The sequence below is a fragment of the Alosa alosa genome, chromosome 5 (assembly GCF_017589495.1).
Source record: "Alosa alosa isolate M-15738 ecotype Scorff River chromosome 5, AALO_Geno_1.1, whole genome shotgun sequence".
In the NCBI taxonomy this organism is placed as follows: domain Eukaryota; kingdom Metazoa; phylum Chordata; class Actinopteri; order Clupeiformes; family Clupeidae; genus Alosa; species Alosa alosa.
In genome coordinates, this window is record NC_063193.1 from 3,696,056 (window position 1) to 3,722,583 (window position 26,528).

General features: G+C 47.1%; 1 protein-coding gene across 7 annotated transcripts in view; it reads right to left on the bottom strand.

Moving 5' to 3' along the window:
* Positions 1-26,528, bottom strand: part of sema6a (sema domain, transmembrane domain (TM), and cytoplasmic domain, (semaphorin) 6A) — a 72,790-nt gene that overhangs the window by 18,391 nt on the left and 27,871 nt on the right. For 5 of the 7 annotated variants that reach the window (XM_048243095.1, XM_048243094.1, XM_048243093.1 and 2 more), the window contains exons 2-15: positions 25,034-25,173; positions 23,004-23,121; positions 17,522-17,582; positions 16,285-16,347; positions 15,260-15,361; positions 11,510-11,600; positions 10,238-10,357; positions 9,132-9,220; positions 8,066-8,283; positions 6,769-6,900; positions 5,886-6,041; positions 4,351-4,524; positions 2,417-2,557; positions 1,710-1,787 (exon numbers count right to left, since the gene is read on the bottom strand). In XM_048243095.1, coding sequence (XP_048099052.1) covers positions 1,710-1,787; positions 2,417-2,557; positions 4,351-4,524; positions 5,886-6,041; positions 6,769-6,900; positions 8,066-8,283; positions 9,132-9,220; positions 10,238-10,357; positions 11,510-11,600; positions 15,260-15,361; positions 16,285-16,347; positions 17,522-17,582; positions 23,004-23,121; positions 25,034-25,133 — 1,643 coding nt within the window. In that variant the 5' untranslated portion in view covers positions 25,134-25,173. The remainder of the gene's footprint in view (positions 1-1,709; positions 1,788-2,416; positions 2,558-4,350; positions 4,525-5,885; positions 6,042-6,768; positions 6,901-8,065; positions 8,284-9,131; positions 9,221-10,237; positions 10,358-11,509; positions 11,601-15,259; positions 15,362-16,284; positions 16,348-17,521; positions 17,583-23,003; positions 23,122-25,033; positions 25,174-26,528) is intronic. The other 2 variants (XM_048243089.1, XM_048243091.1) reach the window with 1 other exon arrangement.

Sequence of the window (26,528 nt, forward strand, 5' to 3'; positions counted from 1 at the left end):
AGATACACACACACACACACACATGCGCACACACGACACACACACACACACACACACACACAATCTTTTTTCTGAACATAGTGTTTGAGTTGTGGAGAAACAGTACAAGACTGAGCTGTGTTGTGTGCTAATGAGAGAGGGAGTAATGTGAGGAGAGATTAGAAACTCTCACTCCTGACCAACTAAGAGTCTGGAAAAAGGCAATTTGAGCCTGTGTGTGTGTCTCTTAGCATGTGTGTGTGTGTGTGTGTGTGTATGGATGTGTAAATTCATCAGTCAACTCTTTGACATTTGTATGTTTGTGCCTCAGAGAATGTGTGTGTGAGGCTCTAAGCACACACAAGTGTACTGCATGTACTTCAGCTTGTGTGAGTGGGAGTCAGTTTGTGTCTGTATGTGTGTGTCCAGTGTATACCGTATTCCTCTAGATATAAAGGTGTGTTGTGTGTTTCTGTCTGTGTTTGGGGCTGTGCATTTGTTGTTTGTCTATCTTCAGTGTGATTGAGCATGGTCTCTTTGTGTGACATGGAGAGTGTGACTGAACTGTGTGTATGTGTGTGTGTGTGTGTGTGTGTGTGTGTGAGAGAGTGTGTGTGTGTGAGAGTGTGTGTGTGAGAGTGTGTGTGTGTGTGGTGGGGGGTTGCTGTTTTAGGCATTATAGCAGGCATCTCTAGAGGGAGAGCTGATCATCCTAAGCCACAGATGGAGGATGGATCGAGGGGGAAGGGACAGAGTGAAAAATGAGAGAGTGAGAGAAACAGAGAGAGTGAGAGAATGAGAGCGATTGAAAGAGAGAGCGAATAATGAGAAAAGAGAGAGAGAGAGAGAGAGAGTAATGGTAGCAAAAACAGAGGGAAGGAGACAAGAGCGCAAACATATGGACAACAAGTGAAACTAGAAACGTGACAAGGCAAAGATGGCCATCATCATCTCTCTCTCTCTCTCTCCGTCTCTCTCTCTGGCCTGAGTGATGTGTGTATGTGCGAGTGTGGCGGGCGGCCCAGCGGATCACCAGTAATCCCCTCCTCAGTGCCTTTAAAGCGGCGTGGAGCAGCGGAGGGGTGAGCTCATCTGGCCTGCTAATGCCTCTGTCTGCTCAATTTCCAGAGTGGAAACTCCAGTGCTCCTCCCCACACCACATAATAACAGGACAGGAATAAAATGGCATGCATGGCCCCTGCCTTCCACATCGCCCCCCTGATCACACTCACTCAACCAAACTCACACACAGACACATAGACAAACAGACACACACACACACACACACCACAGTGAGAATGTGGCTACTCTGAGCTCTGATGAGCTCATTTGCTATTTTTTCCCTCAATTCTCGACTTTACCCCCTCTCTGAGTTTTCAAACACGTACAGTTTGTGTGTCACATACAGTATACAAACACATGTTTACACAAAATACTCAGTCCCACTCACACACCCACATACACACATTTAATTTATTTGATGTCAATAGTTTTTCCCTTAGACTGTCCACATGAAGAGATGAAAATGAACCACAATTGGATAATAAGCTTAAATGCACACGCATGCACACGCACACACACACACACACACACACACACACACACACACACACACACACACACACACACACACACACACACACACATACACACACACAAAGCTGGTTTGGGTTATGACTAGGGCCACTAGGAGAGAAAGAGGAGAGACACATGAGGAGAAAGAAACTCACTTTGTGTTGAGCATCAATGGCTTGCACGCTCCCTCTGATACCCATCCACAGTATGGATCCCTGGAGGCGATGCATGATCTAGAGGAGAGAGAGAGAGAGAAGATAACATGTGAGCATGGTGCCAAAGCTGGAGTATCTGTTGTGACCTCAAACATCAGAGCTGCTGTACAGTAACTCTGGAGCGCAAATGTGTCTGGTCCTACCACACATGACTGGGTCCCATCGTTTACTCGCATCAACACCACATTCCAACAGATGTTTGCCGGTAAAACAGCTTGCTCATAAAAAACGAAACATATTGAAGAAAAAAACATGAAGGCTGAAACCTGAAATAAGCTGTGGCTCAAACATGATGAAATACTTGACACAATCACTGCAAGAGACAGCCTTTAGAAACTGATCTGGGACCAGCCACAACACACCCTGACTGTAACCTATAGGCCTGAGAGAGATCTATTCATAGAGCCGATTGAGTTCAGCTCCCAAGAGCAACACTGCCGATGTTAATGATGATTGAGATGCTGATTGTTGTTCCATTGATGGATTGAACACACAAGCAGCACTGCTCTGGCAGGGGGAGGAGGGCACAGGAGGGCAGGGGGAGATGAGAGGAGGCAGGAGAGCTGAGGGAGGGACAGATGGATGGAGATGGAGGAGATGGAGGAAAAGAGCGAGTGCAGGGGGGGGGGTGACCGTGTCAGACGTACTTCTTGCACTTCCCGTGGCGTTGGCAGCGTGAGAGCGGCACCTTGACCACGCAGGAGGTGAAGGCCACGAACAGAGAGTGGCTGCTGCTGTCGATCTGCATGCTGATGATGCGCTTGTCCTCCACGCCGTCAACGCTGCACCTGCAGGGACACACACACGAGGGTCACACGACGCTTACACGCGGCCAGCTCTGACCAACTCAACAGTCAAATCCAAAATAGTCCCCATCCCAAAGAGAATAACTACAAGCAATGCACTGCCCATGGCATAGCACTTTTTAGTGTGACTTCATCACATGTTGTGAGATTCAAATTTTCAGAAGTGTGATGACATTTTGCTTCCATAAAGGTGGCAAAGGCACAGGATTTGGCTCTATGGGGCAGTCCTGATGACAAGGTGGCCAAGTCACACTGCACTGCAGCGCTGCAGTCATGAACACCCACTCAGTAAAGAGCACAGAAGACCTCCCCAGCAACTGGTGAGGGGACAAATAAAATAAACCTTAATCTTGATTCAGCAGCAGCAAACAGCTAAGCAGGGGAGAGAGGCTATGCGTGTGTGTGTGTGTGTGTGTGTGTGTGTGTGTGTGTGTGGGTGTGTGGGTGTGTGTGTGTGGGCAGAGGCGGGCTACCCATACGGCATTAAAAGCACTCAATTAAGGCTTAGAGTCTATCTACCCTCCACAATGCACAGTGGGCACTCCTCTGGACAGCACTGATCCTTCCCAGTAAAGTCACTTACACTAACCACTAAAGCCATATGGCCAGATGCCAGAGCAAGCCTTGTGTGTTTGTTTGTTTTGTGTGTGTGTGTGTGTGTGTGTGTGTGTTGTGTGTTGTGTGTGGTCTCGTCCTTCAGATGCGTGATGTCCAACCAGCAGCTGACCCTGCATCCCCTTTCATTTTAAAAGCCCTCTGGTCACTGGCTTGCCCTCTCTCTGACACACACGTACACACACACGCACGCATGCACACGCACGCACACAGATGCACACACACACACACACACACACACACACACACCTCCACTCTAAATATTTGCCCGAGCAGAGCTTGCCTCTAGTGGGTTTGACTCAATGTGTCCAACCCCAAAACCATGGCTCATACATTTGTATGAAAGGACATTAATTCAGGCTATGCTTTGGGGAGTCACATCATGGCTGAAGAAAGGGAAGGAGAGAGAGAGATAGACAGAGAGGAAAATGAGAGAGAGAGAGAGAGAGAGAGAGAGAAATGAAAGTAGGACGTGAGGAATCATGTATCATCTCCAGCTGGTTTTGGATAGATTCAAAGAAAGAGCAAGATCATCTTAGGGTGATTTTGGCGCACACACACACACACACACACACACACACACAGACACAGACACAGACACAGACACAGACACACACACACACACACAGGATCTTTGTGTGTTTTCTTTAATCATGCAGGCGTTTGGAAGTGCAGCGCTGTGCGGTCGAGGGAGCTGTGCTCGCTCTTTCATTAGCTCCTGACCACAAATGGTCGTGTGGCTGAAACCTGATAAAACTCAGGGAAAATGACAGAGCACTGGCTTGCTGCTGCTCCAGCTGCAACCAGATGAGTGAGTGGGGGACAGCAGGGGCTACAGACGGGAGGGGAGGACAAAGACATGAGGAGGGACGGAAAGAGGGACACATACTGCAGGAGACACTGGCACACACGCACTGAGAATCAGAGGAAGGACACAAGATGGAGACAAGTGAAGAGGCAGAGGCAGAGGGGAGAGAGACAGAACAATAGAGAGTGCTTCATCAGGTGCACTTAATCAGAGAAGACTGAATGAGATGGAGACACTGAGAAAGTCAGAGAGAGAAGGAGGGAGGGAGGGAGGGAGAGAGAGAGAGGGGAGAGAGAGAGAGAGAGGGCAGGTGAGGTAAAGAGCCAGTGATAGGGGATAATGGGATACTAACTTGTCAGGGTTGTAGACATTGAGCTCTTCCAGGAACAGGCTGTCGTTGAGGAGGCCGTTGGTCAACTTAGCCAGGAACTTGAGGATGATCCCTCGCTCGGAGCCCAGGAACACCACTGTATGATTCCCGTATGGGCCAGCTGCGCTGTCTACAGCGATGCGCGTCAGCCGATACCTGCACACGAGAGAACGGAGTAAAGGCAAATGAGAGAGGGAAAAAAGGGAGAAGGAGAGAGAGAGAGAGAGAGAGAGAGAACAAGCAAGGGGGATGAGAAAGGGAGAAGAAAGAGCACAGGAGCAGTGGGAGTCTCATAATTAAGTCTTTTGCTCATTTTCCCAGAACTGAACAGCTGCCTGACTGTTCGCCTGCACATGCAAGGAGGAATTAGAATATTATCAGGCAACCAGAGATCCAATTACCATGGAAATCTTAGCCTTAATCAAATGTATGCACAATTTGCGGAGCGGTATGCAAATACACTGTCAAGGTAATTAAAATCAATAGGATTAAAAAAAGAGACAAATAAATTATTCTGGAGTTCTTTTCATGTTTGGGGAGTCCCCTAAAGTCTTTCAGTTGGTTAAAGAGACTTAATCCTTCAGAAGAAGCAGGCTAAAAATACCAGCACCCAACAGAATGTGGCATCAATCACTTGTCTGTGCATGATGCTTATACGCCTGAACAGAGGAGAAGAAACAAAGGTGACTGGGCCTGTGGCGAATGGAAGGATTTGGAGCTGCGACTGTAGCTAAGCTTGATGCAAACTTCACGCGAGCAAAGCTAGCTCAGGGGTCTCTCTCCGCTCCTGCTCCCGTTTGAAACCAGGACGAGATCCGGAGGCAGCAGCGAGGGATGAGGCGCATCTCCGCTAACTGCTTTCGCCTGCAGCGGCCTATTCCTGTCCTGTTTGAAAATGGACTCCATTGTTCTAATTTGTTTGAGGAAAAGAAGTAGACAGAGGAGAGGAGGAGGCGGAGGAGGAGGAGGAGGGGGTCGCGCAAATTCAAACATCTTCCTCTGGGCCATGTCTGAGATAAACGTCTTCTTACGGATCTCCTTTCCAGCCGACTTCCTGAGTCACACAAGTGCCCTGCATAGGCAGTATGAGACGGAGCACCGGACTACAAAGCCCTGATCCAACACACTGCTATTTCCAGCCACGACGCTGCAGCCTGCTGGGCTCACTGTCTGTTTTACATTGCGGCTTCCATTTAATCAGACCGAATGACTTTGAGTACAGACCGGCAGACACAAAGGACAAAGGGAGCTACGTGTATCTACTCGTTCACTAAAAGACATGCATTATTCTACCTACTAGACGTAAAAAAGAACATATCTTTGGCTTACTTTGCTATTCTCAAATGCAGATGAATTTCTATAGCTTATTGTCAGAAAGCCTTAGATTAATAACCAACCACAGCTGTGGCCTGAGCTATTTAGTTTCCTCGCTAATGCGGCATATTTAAAATTCTGCAATTCTGATCTGCTATCCATTAGGATGGTTGCCACATTCTGGAATACATTAGTCTACTCACCGGACCATAGTTTTGAGAAACCAGGGTCTGTGTCCAATGGAGGCCACAGCTTCGTCCATCAGAGGGTGCATCTTGATGAAATTCAGAGTGTCATCAGGAAACTCATTGGACACCTTGTACCTCTCCATCACCGGCGTGCCAGCACAAAAGCCAGGTCTGAAAGTCCCAAAACAGAAGGAAAAATGGTTAGGAAGGAAAGCGTCTCAAGTCCAGTACATTTACATCTTTTTTACATTTACATGTAGTCATTTAGCAGACGCTTCTATCCAAATACAAAAGGTATATGACAGCAAAGCAAATAATTTGAACGGCAGGGCAGGCATACATGAAACCATTAAGATTACACTCAATTCACCAGACCGAGACCAGGCTCCTGTCTCTCCAGTCTACTGCAACCTTTTCAAAGAATTAAAAATGTAATAAAAAGATTCGCTACACCAGCTCTGTGCTTTGGCTCTTATTAACACCTGACCCTCATTCACACAAACATGTAATTGGTGCTAATGGCTGGGCGCTGATATCCTGTTGCTCTCGGCATCAGAGGGAGACATATGGAGCGGAGCGTGCGGTGGGCACACTAGAGCGATGCCACGCACTGCGCTTCCTTAAATGGCTGTTTTCAGGATGTAAAAACGTGGGAGCATCACTTATGAGATAATTAGTGGGGGGGTGGGGGCGATGCAGGGGACGGCTGCCGAGATTGATCAGGGGTGGCGTACTGCATTTGTAAAATTAGTCTGCCATCTGGAGCAGAGAGCGTGCGCTTTCCTTTGCTGATCTGTGTGGGTGGTGTTCTGTGTGTGTGTGTGTGTGTGTGTGTGTCTGTTTTGGGGGAGGCTGGCGATGGGGAGTGTGTGAAGAGGCCGTTCTTGCTTATGCATACCTGGGCTTGGGCACCTTCTCCTCAGGGACAGGGGTCCAGGTGGAGTCGGGGGACTTCTGCTCTTTGAAGCGGCCTGAGAAGGCCGCCGTCACATCTGCCATGTCGTACACACACACAGCCGAGCCAGGGATGCTAGAGAGAGAACACACACACACACACACACACACATATGACAGAAGAGGCTTTAATTCTGTTAGTTCAATGTTCAACTGTTTGCTAACACCAGTGCTCTGTCTGTGTGTGTGTCTGTTGTGCTGGTGCTAACAGGTGCCCCACCAGCTGCACTGAGTCGGAGTGGAGTGGATGTGCACAGAGGCACACAAACACTCCTCTCACAGCCCAGCCTCCAGCCCTCATCCACTTTCACTCCTTTCACCTCTCATTTCATCTAACCTCATCCTCCGTTTCCTTCCTCTCCCTCCCCTTCTTTTCTTCCCTTCTCTGTGTCCTCTCTTCTCTCTTCTTTCTTCCTTCTCTGTGTTTCTCGCTCTCTCTCTCTCTCTCTCTCTCTCTCTCACTCTCTCTCTCTTCACCATTCCAGCTGCACTGAGTAAATTAATGAGGCCTGCACAGGGACCCTCCTATATGAGCCCACAGACGTGCCATTCTGCACTAAATCAGTTCAATCAGCCCGCCAGCCGACACACTCCATTGCTGCCAGACACAAGTCATGTTGTCAGGATGACTCTGCACCGGCCCACAGTCAAACGGACCGGCCACAGCTGCTGTGGTTCTCATAACGACCCCCCCACACACACACACACACACACACACACACACACACACACACACACACACATCCCGCTCCTGATGAAGAGAATCACCCTTATTGAAATTCCCGTGGAAAAATTGGAATCCGCTTGACTGATTTTAATGCCTATTAACCAGGCTCAATTGCACTGTCACAAGCAATTGTCTTATCTCCTTAAAGCTCCATAAAAGGAGAGGACGGCAGTGTATGGCTGCTCTTCCTGCTCCGTTAATTATAATTAAAATAAAAATGAGCTTTAACACACAAGCACTCATTCCCACAGCAGTAACGTAGAGCTGTGAAACAGAGGCTGAGGGAAAGGGTAAGAGAGAGACAAATGTATTCTAGCTTACACACAGAGCTAAAGACTAGAGCAAGCGGAGAATACACCCCCACACACATCAAAACACATACTCACAGACGTATACATCAACATACACATCAATACAGTCAGTGTACTACTCGTACACAAATTGCCATCCTCTATACGCACAACCCGCCCAACACAAGCACAGAGCACGGCAAAGGATGGCCCCCATTCCTAACCTGTTGTATGGAGTAGAGAAGGTTGCCATGACAACGTCACGCCCGCTGACGTGGATGACATTGGTGACAGCCTGTAGGATGTTGAAATAAAAGTGTGAATCCCCGGGGATGGAGCAGTTGAGTCGCGTCTTCAGGAAAGACGTCCATTGCTTCTCCAGCACGCGCTGAGAGCCGCCGCGGTCATTCTTACAGACCCTTGCCACGCGGGGAAACACCACCTAGGGGGGAGGTTGGGGGAGAGCAGACACATTTGCATCACTGTATTTTACTTACATTAAATTCGACTCTCACTCACACTCATGTCTTAACATGAGTAATAACATGGATAACATTATTTGCAGTTATCCATCGTGCTAACAAGTGACATTTTAATTTAACTTAAGTGGAAGTATTCCTGAGGAATACAAAACGTTCTTTTTGTTTTTATCCTGTTGCCATACAGCTGGTAGAACATCTTTGCTGACCCTATGTGTGTATGAGAGCTGTGTTGACATCAAATTATACTGATAGCAGTTTAAGCCAAAGCAGGCATGACCCCTGTAATGGAGTTACACAGCAGTGGTACCAAAGAGCAGTCCGTAATGATGGGGCACGCACCCCTCCTGTCTGTCTGCGTAATGTAACTGTCCTCCCATAATGTGCACTCAGAGCTTTAAAAGCACATTAACCTTGAGAGCCATATGAGGATACCGTGCTATTTACTCTTTTCATTTGCATTGCTGCTCTTCTACCTGATTCCTTGGTACTGAACACTTACAAGAAAGACCGAATACCAGGGAACCAGAAAAGTGGGGTGATCAGGGACATATTTAGCTTTCCAATTGAGAATCCAGACAGCTTCGGGGTCTTTTAGACTAATTTTAGCAGCCACATCCTGACTCTATTTTTTCTGTTTTGAAAAGGGGTTGCCAATTTATGTCTTCCTGACCAACCTTTCAGACATTTGATACACCCACTTCCTGTTTGCTTTCCCAAGAGTATCCTGCTTCTGGGCTTAAGTAGGAAGTAGGAAGTGACTCTACCCTAAATCAGTGTTGCGAGCCAACAGAAGTCTGGCGAACCGTACCTTTCCCATGCTGTTGTACTCCATAGCAATTTCTCGGAAGAAGAAGTAGATGAAGTCCCCATAATCCACAGCCTGGACGAAGTAGGGCTCTGTAGAGAGGTGACAGCTGGGTCACAACTGATACAATTGCACTGCACAGCTCACATTTGATTCAAATAGCGCCCTTTTACACAAAGTTTGTTTACTGTTGGTTAGTTAAAAAGCTAGTAATTTACTGCTTTAGGGTTATTCACACTGCCTAATTTTTTTGCCTACACGGTTCACAACACTAAAAACAAATTGGCCCAGAACTTAATTCACATTCAGATGAAATCGGCCCACTGTTTAGATGTGAGCATCCTGCCCACATGGGTGAGAACAATCGAAACAGAAACATTTTCAATATATCGGCGAGTTGGAAAGAGAAACAGATGAAACTGGAGACAAAGTAAAGGCTCTCGTGTGCTAAGCACTGCAGAAGATGCCAGCATGTGGCTGAGGGGACAGCTTCCTTGGCCTTCAGTTGCAGTGGACCTGAGCTTTCCTCTGTGTGTATGAAAGCTAGGGTGTGAGCCAAGGCCTATTGTTGCTGCGAGAGAGATTCCCTACATGTTGGTGCATCTTGTTTGCGGTGTTCTTGTACTTGCCTTTACATTTCTAATCAAGTCGTTTAAATGTGAAACATGTCTGTCTTGCCTCATACATATTGGCTACACATAACATCATATCTGCACTTGTGCTTCCATCTGGATCCTTGCCATAAAATGTCCTTCCCCTGAGCCCTCTAGACTGTTGATCAATGACTTGATTTACTGATATGAAATATGTGCTATTACAGAATATATATGTGTGTGTGTGTGTATTGTGTGTGTCTGTCTGTGTGTACTGTATGTGTCTCTGTGTGTCTGAATGTATATGTGTGTGTGTTTCTGTATGTATATCTGTATGTGTGTATGTGTGTGTGTGTGTGTGTGTGTGTGTGTCTGTCTGTGTGTACTGTATGTGTCTCTGTGTGTCTGAATGTATATGTGTGTGTGTTTCTGTATGTATATCTGTATGTGTGTATGTGTGTGTGTGTGTGTGTGTGTGTGTGTGCGCGCGCAAGTGCAGGCATCCCCGTTGCTCACCTTTCAGCCATTTGGAGTCATGTTTGACAGTGCGCAGTGTTGGACTGTCTCCCAGGCTACGATAGATGACAGCGTCGATGGCCAGAAAGTCCGTTACTGTGGCCGAGTAAAGCTTTCCATCTGCATGGGATGGAGAGAAATGAAAACCAGCTCACCACATCAACCAGCGCTCGGAGCACACACACCACACTCATCAGATGTTCCAAAGCTGAGTGATCATGTAGAGTACACACACACACACACGCTCACATCTTCCAAAGCACAGGGATTGTGTATATGAGAGAGGCTGTCCCAAGCCAGAACGCAAAATAGGGGGTTGCACACACAGAAAACCAGGCTTGCTGAGGAAACCAGCTTCAGCAACTAGGCCCCTCTCAGTGGAAACAGAACATTTCTGTCTGGTGATTCCTCCTCTAGGTCTTTGCCTCTCACTCTTTGTGGGACTGATAATCAAATGGCAAACCCCAAGACCCAGCTTAACTAGAGTTGAGCACACCTGCTCCCACGTAGATCTACTTGTATTCAAAGGGCCATCTCAATAAATAAGCAAATGCAGAGCAGTGCTTGAGTGCTTTGCTGAGTGAGAGCAAGTGGGGGCCCCTGTGAGAAGGAGTGGATAGACTGGAAGAGCTCCTCCCATGGCTCCAGCAAAACACTGTGACTCACACGGCTTTTCCATCTCCCATTTATTTTTGCGGCCCATATTTTGGGAAAAACTGTGACAATGTGTGTATGTTTGTGTGGGACTGTGTGTGTGAGTGTGTGAATGTGTTTTGTCAGCCATCTACACTTCCACAATAGCTTCATGTCTGCTGTCCAAAGTGGGCAGAGTATTCCCCGAGGCAAGGAATGGCCCGACTGTTCCTCACAACAGCAGCAACTCAGTCTGACCCTTCAGCCCTCTGGCCCTGTCTGCCGTCTCCAAGTTTAGCCGGTGACGTCCTGGATACTGGTGCCCAAGGAATGCAAACCATGGATTTACAAAGACTGTGGTGTCACACAGTTACATCTGTTAATCGGGCTTGAAGCAAAGCTTGAGGTCTACACCACCATGAAGAATGGCACTGACAGGGTCAAGTTAACAAACTCTTCAAATCCTGTACAATTTGAACACCTTCAGGACACGCAACCCTCTAGGGCAAGTGGAACATGAGACTGACAGCTAAACCTCAAGAGAGATCATTGATAGACAAAGTTTTCAGTTTGTGCATTGGCACATCTTTTCTTATTGGCATGGGACATTATGGTTTGTTGGCACGGGCAGTGACTCACCAGCAAACAAGGCAACGTTGGCATGCTTGGCATCATAAGGGCAGCGTGCCATCCCACTAATCTCCTCCCCAAGGACATCCAGTGCATCCATCTAGAGAGAGGGAGAGAGAAAGAAGAGATTTAAACACACTATTTGGGCTTATGGTCTGTTATGAAGCAAGGAATTATGGGACTTGAAAATAAATTATGTTCCATTTTAAAACAGCAAAGAAAAAGCATGTTAAACCATGTTGACATGCACTTCATCAATCAATGTGAGAAACAACTCTTGTTATTGGTCAAGAGGAAACATAGCCATAAATATATTATCTTAAAGGTCATCTGTACCTCAAGTACCCCAGCCTGTTAAAAAAAACCCAAACAAATCAGCAGCACAAATAACATATCTAGCATAAATAATCACTAATCACCGCTTTCTGCTGCTGAGAAAGGCTTGCTTTTGTTAGTTAGTTACTTAATCCCTTTAAAACAGATAGCATCACCTTCTGCTCAAACATTTTTTTACCCTAAAAAAAACATTTTTTCTAAGAGTCTATGAAACTTGTGTGGTTACCGACATGACCAGTCAATTTGGGTGTGAAATGAATGCTGTGGCATTGTTGCTGGACTGCACTGAAGTCCAAGAGCCTCCCAGCCTGGACCCTTTTCTGGGAGGTCGCAACACAGGGTAATTATATTCAGAGGGAGTTATTTTAAGGTTTGTATTTATTTTCTTCTCTGCGTTGACAAAGACCACTGCTTGCCAAGAAGTATATGTGCTTGCACCACCCTTTCTGGCTTCTAAACAGGTCATTTTGTCTTCTATTTCCACTGCCACGGCAACAGTTCTCATCTGCCCATAACAAAGGTCACGCACAGCTTCTGAATGCTCTTCAACATGCAAAGTAAAAATGATCCACCTCAGCATTGCATCATAATAGTACAATTATGCATTTTTATGCATTGTGATATTACGCATTAGTGCATTTGAAAAGAACAATTCTTACATTATTTATTACATATAGTATATCAGTAACACATTATGATGACTATCTACGGTGTCATATCATGGGGAGAGAGTTTTGAAACTCCAGACAGTAAACTGCAGACGGCAGCCTGACCATGAGGTCAGTCTGTAACAGCTCTGGAGTTGAGACATGATGGTGCTCCCCTCTCCTGCTGTTAGGGACGGACCACATCTTGCTGTTCATTTCACCACGGTGATGACCCCTGACCCCCTCTCCGCCCCTCTCCCACCATCACCGGTCTGGCTCCCTGTCATGTCTCTATTCTTCAGGCAGAATGGGAGGAAAGAGACGCTCTCACACAATCAGGAGATGTATGAGGCTGAGCCAGCGTCCCAGCTCCCCTGCCAGAGACACTCCCCTGCTCGGCCCCATCCTGGGCTGAACCCCTCAGACGTCTGCACTGACTCAAAGCTTTCTGAACTACACTGGACTTGGGACTGGACTGTGCCATGGATTTGGGGGACACTTTCCATTTCGCCAGACAAAGGGTCTGATCATGTGATTGGATACATCCAAGAGCCTATGCACAAACAATCTGTAATAATCTCACATTAGTATACAAACTCACACACTCACACACACACACACACACACACGTGCACGCACAAGCACATGCACACACATTTCAAGTGTGTTTAAAACCACAGTAATGTTGGAAAGGGCAGATCCAGAAGGGACCTATGTCTTCGCAGCCTTTCCAAATGTGACTAGCACTCACACACATATGCACATGCAATTATACCCTCCACCCAACAACAGGTGATGTTATTCATACCATCTGTATATGTAGTGGGGTGGGGTAGTAATGCACAAAGCCCTGCATGGCTCAAGGGAGCTTGCCCCCGAGCTACCAAGGCTGTCTGTGTTTATATGTGGCAGAGTGTGTGTGTGTGTCTCTGTGTGAGCATATGTTGTGTGTGTCTGTCTTCATGTGCCTAAGCTTGTAATTGTGTATGAGGTTATGAAAGTTTCTGTCATGGTTGTGTGTGTGTTTGTCTGAAACTTCTGTGTGTGTGTGTGTGTGTGTGTGTGCAAAGCCCTCAAGGGGAAACTCATGTGCCTGCAGTGAACTGAGGCCTTCTGACCACAGATGGTGTGTGTGCGTGTGTACGCATGTGTGTCCGCGTGTGTGTCGAGTATGAGGGGTGTTGCTTGCTGCCGACAGGAACATTTGTGCGCCTCTCTGCAGCAGTGCTGATTAATGCTGGGCAGGGGCTCAGCTTGCTGGCCACAGAAGCACCCCCCTGCCCTCCTCTGAGGAATGGAGGGATCCGGGGTGTGGCACAGGAGGAGCACAATGGACGAGCAGGAAGAGACACAAAAGGCTGGACGCTACACTGCACTAGCCAAGTGTGCCGGAAAGAGCCGGACAAAGAGAAGGACAGTGATAAAGAGTAGCCTCAGATGGATGGAGCGAGAACTGGGACACTGGCCAGAGCGAAACACATGTGGACGAATAAAAACATTGACTATGAAATGAAAAGATGGAAGCGATGCAGGTGATCTTGAGGAAGGCAGGTTTTGCCTGGGGAGAGAGAGCAGCGCTGTGACAGCCGGATGGGGACGGAGCACATGTTCTGCCTCCTCCCGTCAGGTGAGGCTGCTGCTGCCCCTGGGTGTGACGGCGTCCTGGGGGACAGTGAGGTGGAGGAGGCCGCTGGGAATGAACTGCTGGTGAATGGGGTCTCCAAGGTGGACCTCAGGGCTATTTTTACTAACCCGCCCGTCTCACTTCATGCTCCAGAGGGCTGGGCTCTGCTCTTCCCCCCTTTGTGCTGGAGAGACATGGCTCTGCACAGAAATCTAGCCACAATAATGATGCTCTTGATTCTTCCTCGCTTTTTATTTTATGAGAATGATTACTGGCTGAGTTATCTCTATATATGAATGTAAGGTGCATGCTAAGGTTTTATTCACAAACATTATATTGGGGAAAGAAGTGAAGGTGACTTTCTTTAGAATAACTACATATCTAAATAACCTCTCAGACCTCAAAAAAGGATGTCTCAGTTAATCTTTGAAAGTCTTCCATTATCTCACATCACAAACACTCCCAATGGTCACATTAGAATGGAAGATGAATGAGGAAAAATATGAGGGAAGAGAAAAGCCCTGACACTGAAAAAGGAGAATTACATCTTTTGCAGAAAAGCTTGTCTCCCCAGAAATCAAGCGTGTGTCAAAGGATTTCTTCCACACAATGGCAGTATCGGTCTGCCCCCCCCCCCCCACAGAACTAGGCCTCTTATTTCCTCCCTGTTGAGTTTCCAAAACCACAGCAAAGGCCTGTCATGAGAGAAAACATTCCCATCCTTCCTCAGCAACATCAGGACAGGCCGCTCTGCTAATTGGGCCTGTGTGCTTGCCTGACCTGGGCTGAGCGCTGTGTTTGGAGAGAAAACATTGGCGGCACACCTGCAGGCTCAATCAAGCATGGAGCAGCTGACAAGTCGATCCATCAGTGCTCGTCACTGGAGCTGCGCTTCTTTCTTTAGGACACGGTGTGTAACGCGCACACTGTTTGTGTTCCGCATGTTTCACACATCCCAGAATGAGACGGGTCAACTATGAAGTTATGTCTCTGTGTGTTTGTGTCTGTGTGTGTGTGTGTGTGTGTGTGTTGGAAACAGGCGTTGGGATGGAAAGCTGAGCGTTTACGTCAGGTGGAGGTGATACTGTGTGTGTGTGTGTGTGTGTGTGTGTGTATGCATGTATGTATGTTTGTGTGTGTGTGTGCGTTTACCGTGTAGGTGCGACAGGCAGGGTTGAATGCATTGGTTCCGCACACAAACAGCGTGTCCTCGTTCTGCTGCAGGAGCACCTTGATGAAATTGTGGCATTCATCCTTTGAAGCACAGAAAGAAAGAAAGCCACTTAGTCTTCTTCAGAGATTTTACGCACAGCATTTTTGAACGACGGTGACTCTATAAAAACACTTGGCTACAGTTTCAGATATGTTTACCACCTCCCATGCTTGATGGTAATCTACAGTAAATTTGGAAAGTCATCGCATAAACTTGCAAAAGTTGGTGCAGCCGTGGCCCACTGGTTAGCACTCTGGACTTGTAGCCGGAGGGTTGCCGGTTCGAGCCCCGACCAGTGGGCCGCAGCTGAAGTGCCCTTGAGCAAGGCACCGAACCCCTCACTGCTCCCCGAGCGCCGCCGTTGAAGCAGGCAGCTCACTGCGCCGGGATTAGTGTGTGCTTCACCTCACTGTGTGTGTATTGTGTGCTGAGTGTGTTTTACTAATTCACTTTAAATGCAGAGACCAAATTTCCCTCACGGGATCAAAAAAGTATATATACTTATACTAACCTTGTGTCATCTTCGTTATAAATATCATCAGACAATTGGTATTGAACAGAAGAAAGTTGACACATTCAAAAGCACTATGCTCCTGTGTGAGAGCCGAGGCTGGTCGTAAACAAACAGTGTACAGCGTGCATGTGCTCCCTAATCCCCAAAAGATTACCCTAGTTCTCCCCTCCCCCAACTCCCCCGATGGCAACACCTCCTTAATATTCTACGCATCCATTACGTGTTTACATTCCCACAATGCATTACACCACTGCAGTAAGGTTAGAGCGCTTTCAATTTTTAAGCATGTTATTTCCATGGGCCGAAAATAATCTCTCCTCTAAATAATTCAATCATTCCTGAATAGAAGCAGTACACACTGAAATGAAATTGTCACTTTTTCAAAATGGCAAAGCTATGTTGAAACATGGCAGATGTCACAGTGAATTAAAAACAAACTTCCCAGAATACCTTGTGCTTCCCTTTCATCCGACAGGTGTCCACGTCCGCCTGCCTGGACTTCCAGGTCAGCTTCTGTGGGGAGGAGATGGATGCTGGATCAATATGGATGTGCTGTACGGGCCCAGCTCCAGCGGGGAGTGCTGGACTGAGATACAGCCTTGCCTCCCCACAGCCCCCTCAAATGTCATCAACCTCAAAGCTCAGCCATTTAACTGCCATTCACCAGTGTGTGTGTGTGTGTGTGTGTGTGTGTGTGTGTGTGTGTGTTCTGCCTCTCACATTGTGTACAACAGGAGCTCACACACATGTTACATGTTCCATGATAACTCTACTTCTCTGTATGCATGTTGAACTCTGTTCATCTGTGTATGACGTGTTGGTGCAGTTGTAATGTTTACACATTCACAGGCAGGCTTCAAACACTGGCATGCTACAGGGATAGATCATAAATCTACTTGCACTGGTGTATGATAATATACTCTCTGGGCAGACGTCCCAGGTAAGGATTAAGGCCCAGGACTGAAGAGTATTCTGAATGGGGAACGCTCATTGACAAAAGCACTCATATCAGACAGGACTGGATTTCATTTCAATCCAACATATCTTCATGCTTTCAGGATGTCTGTTTTTCAAGCTGCTTTATCTTATTATTTCTGTTATCATTCATAATTCATGGCTTTTCTTCAGAAAGCGGGGAGCTCACACAGTGAGCTTTATTCATGTCGACATGTGTCAGAGAGATTGAATTACGTTGCATTACTGATCATGCCATGCCACTGGTGCCATTTCCACAGCAAATATGTGTACTGAAGTGGTGTAGGGCCTGGGCAGCGTTCGCTGCGTCAGTGATTTCTGATCCTTAATCTGTGCGTCCTTCCTGTTGTCCGTCTCCTCGTCCGCTCTCGATTGTCCTCTGCAGAGGCAGGACAGGACAGGACAGGAAACGGAAGGCTGAGGGCCGGTTCCATATCCAGTAGCCTACGCATAAATCTCCAGCCTCTTTCTCTGTTGTGCTTTTGAAGGAAGATGACGCATGGCACTTGAGTCCTGATAGGATGATGAGCTTAGCAGGGTCACTGTGCAATGTGTCTGCGGCCAGATCTTACTGGATAGAGGGTGGGGCTCGTGTGTGTGTGTGTCTGGGGGGGTGGTGGTTGCGTGGCTTCCAGGTAATCAGAGGCAATGGCAGATCACGAGCGTATGGGGGAAGGGGGAGGCGTGGGTAGGGGCGGACGTGAGCACTCACCTTGCTGAAAAAGATCTCTTCGCTGTTGGCTGTGTCGATGTCCACTGTGTATATGTGATCCCTGCAGGAGACACACCAGAGACAGAATGGGCTTTGTTAGGTGCCGCGCGGTCCTCAGAATACAAGAGAAAACATAACTGACGTGTTGGGGCTTGTCCAACACAGCCTGCTCTTGACATGCCAGGGGAACGCAACACAGTGCACTGCCACTGCCCGTTAGACAGAAACAGTCAACAAAGGTTTTAAGTGGCCTGGCTTTTGGACAAAGGCATCTTTGTTCTCTGTAAAAGGTTGCTCGGACGGGGGGCATTTAGTGCCAAGTCATTCTGCGCTGTTCAGCTCAATTAAGCAGGGTGTTCAAGCACAGGAAATCTATACTAACACTCATTAAAACACAGACAAGACTCATGTGTTCTAAGTTGTATGCAGGTTTCCTCCTAACATATGGTCCACATAAACTCAAGAGGTTACAGGCATGTGGGTGCCCCTGAACGCACCAAAGAGAAACATTGTTCACAAACCCCAGTCTGTTTACAGAGGCAGCAACCAGAGCTTGTGCAGAAAAAACAGCTCATTCTTTTATTTGTTTAAGACTGTGACTCGTGTTTTGCTTTTAATCAGTGTGCCTCCGATCCATCGTCGGAACGTTGTTTTAATTAAGGCTCATAACCTGCTCACATCCTCCATGCTTCCATTAGCCAAATGTAATAATGCTGAGGATGAGCAGCAATTTCAGCAATTGAATCCACTTATGTAGGTTTACCCAGGGTCGCACAGGCACACACAGACAACCCAAACACTTCAGAATTATGTTATCAGAGCTGCAGCCAAAATTGGGTAATTAATCAAAATAAGGGAATAGGGAGGGTGAAAGAGAGTGATCCTTAAATTTGTGCATCAGCCAATCTCTTGCTGAGCTTTTGTGGCTGTTCCGAATGTAATATTAGCTTAGCTCTTTGTTAATCTGAGTTGGCTAAAATGGAGAAATATGCCATCATGGCTCTATACAGCTACACAGCTAATTAAAACCACGGAGTTCAAATTCAGAGGGTTGCAAAAAGTTTCAGAGCTAAAGGCGATTGCATAATGTATCTGTAATATGTCTGCAATGTAGGCTATTCCTAAGTCTCGACTGGATTTTGTGTAAGAGAGGTTCAGCTTACTGCCTCTGGCTGATTCTGATGCTGCCACACTACTGGTACTGAGACTACAAACACTTATCAAACTGTGCCAGGCTAATTTAAAAGAATGAGAGAGAAAATGAGAAAAGGAGAAATGACCGCGAGCTTAAATGAGTAAAAAAAAACACATCCTTATCCGTAGATTTAGAGCAGAAAGCAACAGAAAGAGTCAGAATAAGAGGCATTTCTATCGTGTGATGGTCCTTGGGTTTTGCCGAGTTGTTTTGAGATATACACTAGATAAGTGTGTTTTGGGTAAGAGCAGTCTCATGTCGCCGAGTTAAAAACCGTGTCAGTAGCTCAAGATGTAGCTCAACTGAATTTGCACAGCACACAGCATGTCTCTGCTCTGTGTCGGTTCACACGCCACTGAGACCTGTGTTTTATTTTCCCCAAACTCAGACAATCCCGCATTCATTCGGAGCGACAACCAGTCCAGAGATAAGATGCGGCCAATCGATGCATAACACAAACATCCTGACAGAACAATGTGGAGGAGCCGGCCTGGGTAAACAGCGGCTTGCACCTGTGCTCGCGTCAGCGCGCCACGCCTCCGCATGCCTGTCCTGACAGCCCAGCGCTAACCCCTCACAGCTCCGGTCAAACTCCCCAGCGCTCGCAATCCGCCTACCGCTGTTACTCTTAGCTCAGAGCTCCCCCTGACCACCCCACCCCCCAAACTACAACTTTGTTTTGTCCGATTGAACAAATCAGAGCTCTGCTTAAGCAAACAAAGAGGCCTGGGGGCTTCCTCTGGCACCGTGAGCAAATAAACCAGAGTGATACTTTTAGCCCTGCCGTCGCTCCACATCGTCTGGCCTCCCATCCCCCCGCGAGTCCAGCACCTCCACGCCAGAGTGGCCCGGCTCAGTGGAGCCCCAGGCGGGTACAGAGGCTCCGGCGAGAGGAGGTGAGAGCCAGAGTTTGGAGTGTGGGAGGGGAGTGGGGCTTCATGGGGGGCGTAGGAGAAGAAGGGGGCTTTGTTGTAAAAGAATGTCGTTTTCATAACACCCCATTTCTTCCGTGGGCAAGCTCAGGCCAGTGGCGTCCATCTGGTGGCTCTTTTGTAGGACAATTCCTCCTGGGGACGGCAGGGAGGGAGGGCCAGATTAGTATGCAGTCCACACCTACCTGTCACCAAATGGGGGTACCCCCTCCCCGAACCCCAACACTCCCCCACTAACCCTCCTCAAGACTAGATCATGTGTGGGTGAGGGCCCCCCAACTCTGCCACATTGTTTGGCTCCCCCAGACCCAGGCTCTGTGTCCAGTGCAGCCGAGGGAGAGAGAGAGGAGCCCAGCGAGGGATGAATGGCATGATAAGGGCCCGCAGTGGGCACCCGGCCATGGGGGATGCTAATCCTGCCGCTAGCCCCTGTCTCTGCCCTTGTTCCTGCTCTCTCCTCATTCCAAAGAGTACGCTCATTTACATTTTGTATGGGAACCCTTCACAAAAAAGGAATAAACACACACACACACACACACACACACACACACACACACACACACACACACACACACACACACACACACACACTCACACACACTCATGCATGCAGGAATACACAAAGTGATAGACAAGTGACACACACAGAGACGCACACAGACACATTGAATGACGCGCACTCACAAAACACCGTTGGGGGGTAGAGTGTGGATAGTGGCCCGAATAGGAGGCACAGGAAATGTAATCCGCATCATTAACGAAGCTTTAACGGGATTTCAGAGCTGACAGAATAATTGCGACTCATGTGGCCTCCGGAGAAACCGCCCCAAAGCTCCTTCCCCACGGATCTCTCATTTATCTCCACACTCCTTTATTTATCTCTTATTACGCACTGCTCTCTCCCGCCAGCTCTCTCGTGTGTTTGTAAATCTCAGCTCTCCCTCGGCACACGGAGACATCTACCCATGCGCTTGACGAGCATATTCCAACTTCCCCACTTGTCTGTTCACTTATTTTCTATTCACTAGGAATCGGAATTACTAGCCTTACTTCTAAGGAACACATTAGCACTATTATTTTCAGCAAGGGTGTCATTAGTCTTTGTTATTTGTGATATTATCACTATTTGACAAGGCTTTTTTATCTCTAGCCCGCCATGCAGAGCTGGATTGTGGGAAATGGTATGGATGGGTTGCCGTTGCCAGGGCAGAGGAATGCACTGCTGTGCGATGCTGGGGTGAGAGCTGCTAGCACTAGCTGGCACTGCGGCCTGGGTGTTGCAAGCTGGAGGTTGGCACAAGGGGAGAGCTTAACTCTACTTAAGCCAGCCTGTCTGATCCACCTCTGCCCACTGCTCCTGCCACAGTCTGCCCCACTCGCCACACACTGGCCCAGTCCACTCAGGCATGATGGGAGAGAGAGAGAGTGAGGGGGAGAGAGAGAGAGGGGAAAGAGAGAGAGAGAGGAAGAGTGGAGGAGAGAGGGAAAGACAACACAGCAGAGGGGGATATATACAAATGAAATGCAACCACAGACGTGGCGACGTCTGTCCATACACTCCAGAGCTGAGGAGTCCGCATGATCCCCCAACCCATATCATCCCACTCTTTATTAGCAGCCACCAACACCACCCTCCTCCCACCCCACCCCACCCCACCCCACCAGCACCAGCCCTGGCTCTGGGGGAATGAAGATGGTGGTCAAATGGATGAGCCACAGCTACCAGCTGCCAGGGTTTCTAAAACTGTCCGTGTGTACAGCATGTGTGTGTGTGTGTGTGTGTGTGTGTGTGTGTGTGCGTTCACCTGACTCATTTTGAGAGATTCGGTCTCACGTACACAGCGTTTTGACAATAACAGCAACACCCAACTAGGCTGGTAAAATGAATATGAACTACCAAACCTCAAAAACACAGAATTAATACAGGATAACATAACACACAAGGGACATTCTGGAGAAAAGAACCAAAACAAGCCACTAAAAACATGACCTAAATTCATAATTAACACAGAGCCAGTTTTTCGGGGATGCAATTAGCATTACAGATGATTAGAGACACCCTGGATTATAAACGGGCAATATGCTAATGTGGAAGTATTCTCTCTCTCTCTCTTTCTTTCTGTCTCTGCTGCACTTAATATGCTGAAGGTTTAACTTTATCGTGGATTGTTATTTTCACTATGAAAAATCCTATTTGATACTTACATATCTGTCATTCAACTCACAGATACTCTTCATTAAATCAACAAATTGTGGAGACAGCTCATAATTACCATCTACTCTCTGCACAGATGTGAAGAGAATTACACACTCCCTCTGCAAGCGTGCATACAGCATCCAAATCAGCACCCCTCCAGCCTAAGCTTGCTCCCTCTGGACTAAGCTCCATCCTGTATGTCTCCAATAGGCCAAGCCCTCCGCACCCACCCCACCCCCTCCCTATCTCACTGCCCCCTCCTCAAAGCTCTGGATGCTGGTCAGGGCTCCAGGGACCACGGCTGGAACTGCTCATCTTCACTGCTCCATAGACCAATCAGACAGTGTCAAGGTCATCATGTGACCAGAGGCATCGGAGAAAATGTGATGCTTCCTCAGCCTAATTACCCCCCGAGTTACACGTTAAACTAGCCAAACTGGAACGGAGTCAGTGAGCGGAGGGGAACAGCATGCTAAGCAGCCAATCAGAGCAGATGAGCCAAATGATGGAATCCAGTGGCAGCTCCAACGCTGTGGGTTGGGCGATGAATGGAGAATGACAAAATGTTTCTGATTGCTCTCCCCTTCTCTAGCTCCCTCTCTCCCTCTCAGACTCAATCTCTCCTCACTCTTTCCTCTCACCAGGATTGTGTCCTATAGCTTTCCATCCATCTTCTCATCTCTCACCCTCTCCCATTCCTCGTCTTCGTGTGACTGATCACAACCAATCTCTGGCAATATCACAAACTAATCCACCTCTGAGGACGGCGCACATTGAGCTGTGTCTCTTTTTACTCAGCTTCATTCAGCTTACTCACATCGTCATCCAAGAATTAACAAGGTCTATCTGACATGTCCACAGATTTGATCAAATAATATGAAATAATATGAGGTAGTGCAAAATAATAACATATTAATTATAAAATCATATAAAATAATATGAAAATGGATTTCACAGAATGGTGATTATTGGATTTTGGACTCTCAATCACATTTTTCCTCCAAAGTGCACTTGGACCTTGTTCATTTTCAGCTGATGACATTTCATCATTGTTTCTTGCACAGCAAATGACTGCTTAAATAGTTAAGTGCTTCCATTTGCTGACTCATATTTTAGACTAACTACCCAGCATGCCTGGAGACAGGAAGAGAAACTAACCTTGCAGCGATGTAAAGGGTCCGGTTCAAAGTAACGATCAGTTGAATGTCCAGTTTATGTCGTTGCGTGTTGTTTTTGCCTGGTTTATGGCCCACAAATGCAGGATATTGCTTTGTATCTAAAAATAACAAGAGGACAGTCAAATATCAGTATTTTAAAAAGAGAATGACAAAGGAAAGCAAACTGCTAATGCCTCGCTTGATGTTAGATTACATCAGCTCACTGGGAAAGGTTGATTTTGACAGGCATTGAAAAAAGAATCAGTAAATGAAATGAGCATGACGCATATATGTTTTCACACATTCATCTAAGTCATATTGAATACTGTCTTGCACAGAGAAGCCTCAGAGCTGTGACAGAAAATAGAAAGGATTACCCTTTGATGTGGGAAAGTCAATTTGAAATACCATTTTAAGTTCATTTTTACTGTGCTTCCCTGAGCACCAAATTACATTTCAAATTCCAGAAGCAGAGGGCCCGTGTGTGTGTGTGTGTGTGTGTGTGTGTGTGTGTGTGTGTGTGTGTGTGTGTGTGTGTGTGTGTGTGTGTGTGTGTGTGAAAAGAGCTGAGGAAGAGAGACGGCAAGAGGAGACGAGGGAGAGAGCGAGACAGACAGGGAGGGAGGGAGGGAGGGAACGAGAGATGAAAGCATAAGGAGAGCATAGTGGAGAGCGCTAAAGAGAGGGAGGAGAAGGCATAAGAGCCAAAGAAGGAGAAAGAGATGAGGAACAACAGACAATTAGAAATAAGGCAGGAGTGTAAGGTATGATGTACACTATATGAACTTGAGATGGAGAGGAAGGTCTGAGAAAACAATAAAGTGACATGGACTCCATGGAAATTGTAGGAGTGTTTTACTTTATAGGCCCCTAGGTCCTGGGACTACTGTAGGAGTGTGTATTACAGTTTTTCTCGATTGCTTTTACCTGCTTAAGTAAACTAGAACCCACTTGGTCTTCATGACTACTTTCTTTGCACAGCACATTTTCATTTTCATTGGGTTCACCCCTTTGCAAAACAGTTAACACAGGTGTCATTCAAAAAACTATTGGTTTTCCCATGCTAAACAAAAGGAAAACATATTTTCACAGGTGGTATAAGTCTGAATTTCTGATACACCTGTGTGAAACTCCTTTGCACAATTCTTCAATCAGCAATCATTCATTCTACATAAGAGATGTCTGTTCTGTGTTGCTATTTGCAAGTATGGATCTAATGCACATTTAGACAAAGTACTGTATTGCCTATTTGGTGGAGAAAACAGTACAAAAGGTCTTTACTGTATGTCTATTTTGATGAAAGTTGTAGTTCAATGAAATTTACAGTATCTTGCTAGGTGTTTGCTGTATGTCTTACATGTCAATGACAGTTACATCTTGGGAGGAATGAATAATTTGTTTTTTTATTCAGTACATTTGGTCTTTTCAGAGTTTTTTTCTGATACCAGAAAAATGAGAAAGTAATGAAACAGACATTCTGCTCATTTTGAGAACTAGATTTTGCATTTTGTTGCCCAGTGTGTAATGATTGATTAAAGAGTGTTTTTGAATTGGCAACAAGTTGTAGTATTTGAAGGCAAGATTTGCTTTTGCTGCATCTTTTAAGTGTTTTGAGAGAGTAACAGCCTTTTGCAAGCAAAATGTGTCATTTTGTCCAGAGTGCTTTTGTTCAGACACAGGTGTTAACCGTTTTGAGAATGTGATGTCAGAGTTGACACAGGTATCAAAACGATCGAGAAAAACTGTAATACAGTATCTATGTCTCTGTGTGCATGGCTAGATTATGACATATGGACTACTGATGAGTGAGCGAGTGAGTGAGCGAGTGAGTGAGTGAGTGAGTGAGTGAGTGAGTGAGTGAGTGAGTGGGGGAGTGAGTGGGTGAGTGAGTGAGTGAGTGAGTGAGTGAGTGGGTGAGTGAGTGGAGTGGGTGAGTGAGTGGGTGAGTGGGTGAGTGAGTGGGTGAGTGGGTGAGTGAGTGAGTGGGTGAGTGGGTGAGTGAGTGAGTGAGTGAGTGGGTGAGGTACTCACAGTTGCCATGTGAAATACTGATAGGCTCGCTGTCCTCAGGGAAGCCGGCTCCCGCCACCTGCAGAAGGGTGAGGGACAGCAGCCAGGCCTCCGACCTCATGGTGGCGCTGTAGGCTCCGTGACTACTTCTCTACTTCTACCTGTTCAAAAGACACACACGCACATGTTATTAATCCCATCTACTTTCTGTCACGCCTCCCTTTTTACAGATCTGACTCCAGCAGGCTTCAGCATCCTGAAGAGAAATTGCTGAATAGAGCTCAGAGCTCACAGTCCTGCCTTGCAAGCAAAAACCAGCTAATTGGATTAGTGCTGGTAATATGCGCCAGTGATCGATAACCAGAGATGAAAACAGACCTGTTGTTCCTAACCTGCACAGGGCCAGATCGTCTTGTAAACTCTAAATGGGGACCTGTTATCGAACCACCTAATGAAAGGGGAAACTATGTTGGGAATGAATCATGTAGCGGTCACCGCGACAATCTCCGAGACCCTCAGATGGAGAACCTCGTTTGCCAACTAGATTTATAGCAGCCCCTGACTGTGCTGATGTTTTCATTCTCCACCGACATTTCATTCTCCACCGACATTTCTGGAGCATTGTAGCAACAAATTACGCCCACAAATCACAGCGGACAATCAGTGCAGTGCTAATGCAATCAGCTATGAGTGTTTAAGTCCAGTTTAGCTCAATTATTCTTTCGACTTCATCCTGAACTGAGCAACCCTGCTAGCTTATTGCGTAGCTTCATGCGAATGTTCCCCTCACTCTGTTTATCCCCACCTCTACACAACACTGGCTGAGCTATCTCCACATGGCTGTGCCAACACATACAGGATGGGGGGAGAGGCGGGACGAGAGGTTATCCCGAGAAAAAAGCAGCAAGAGAGAGAGAGAACAGACAAAGAAAGACACACTGAAAAAGTGTATGAAGGAAAAACAGAGCCAGATAACGAGAGAGAGAAAGAGAGAGAGAGAGAGCCAGATAATGAGGAGAGAGAGAGAGAGAGAGAGAGAGAGAGAGAGAGAGAGAGAGAGAGAGAGAGAGGGGGTCTTCCCATGTAGTTGCGATTCCCATTCAGAGGGGAATAAAAACACTATTCATGGCCAGATTCACCAGAAGGCAGAGGCCACGAATAAAGCTCCAAGGAAACAGCCTTGATGGAAAATGGCCCACATTCCAGCTTCCTAGGTGCACCACTTCCACACACATACACACACACACACACATCCAGCAAATCTGCCTGTTCGTTTTCTACCTGAACAACACACACACACGCTGTTAGGAACGCACTGGTTCTTGGACTGTTGCATACATCTGAAATGAAAACAGGAGCTGCATATTGAGGCGGGCGGGGTGGAGTGGAGTGGAGTGGGGGCTGTTGAGGGGTGATGTACGAGCACAGGGCTGGATTATACGCAGCAGCATGGAGGCTGGCTGGGATTGTTTGTTCCAGGGGCAGGACTGCTGAGGAGCTGATTGATGACCTGGCT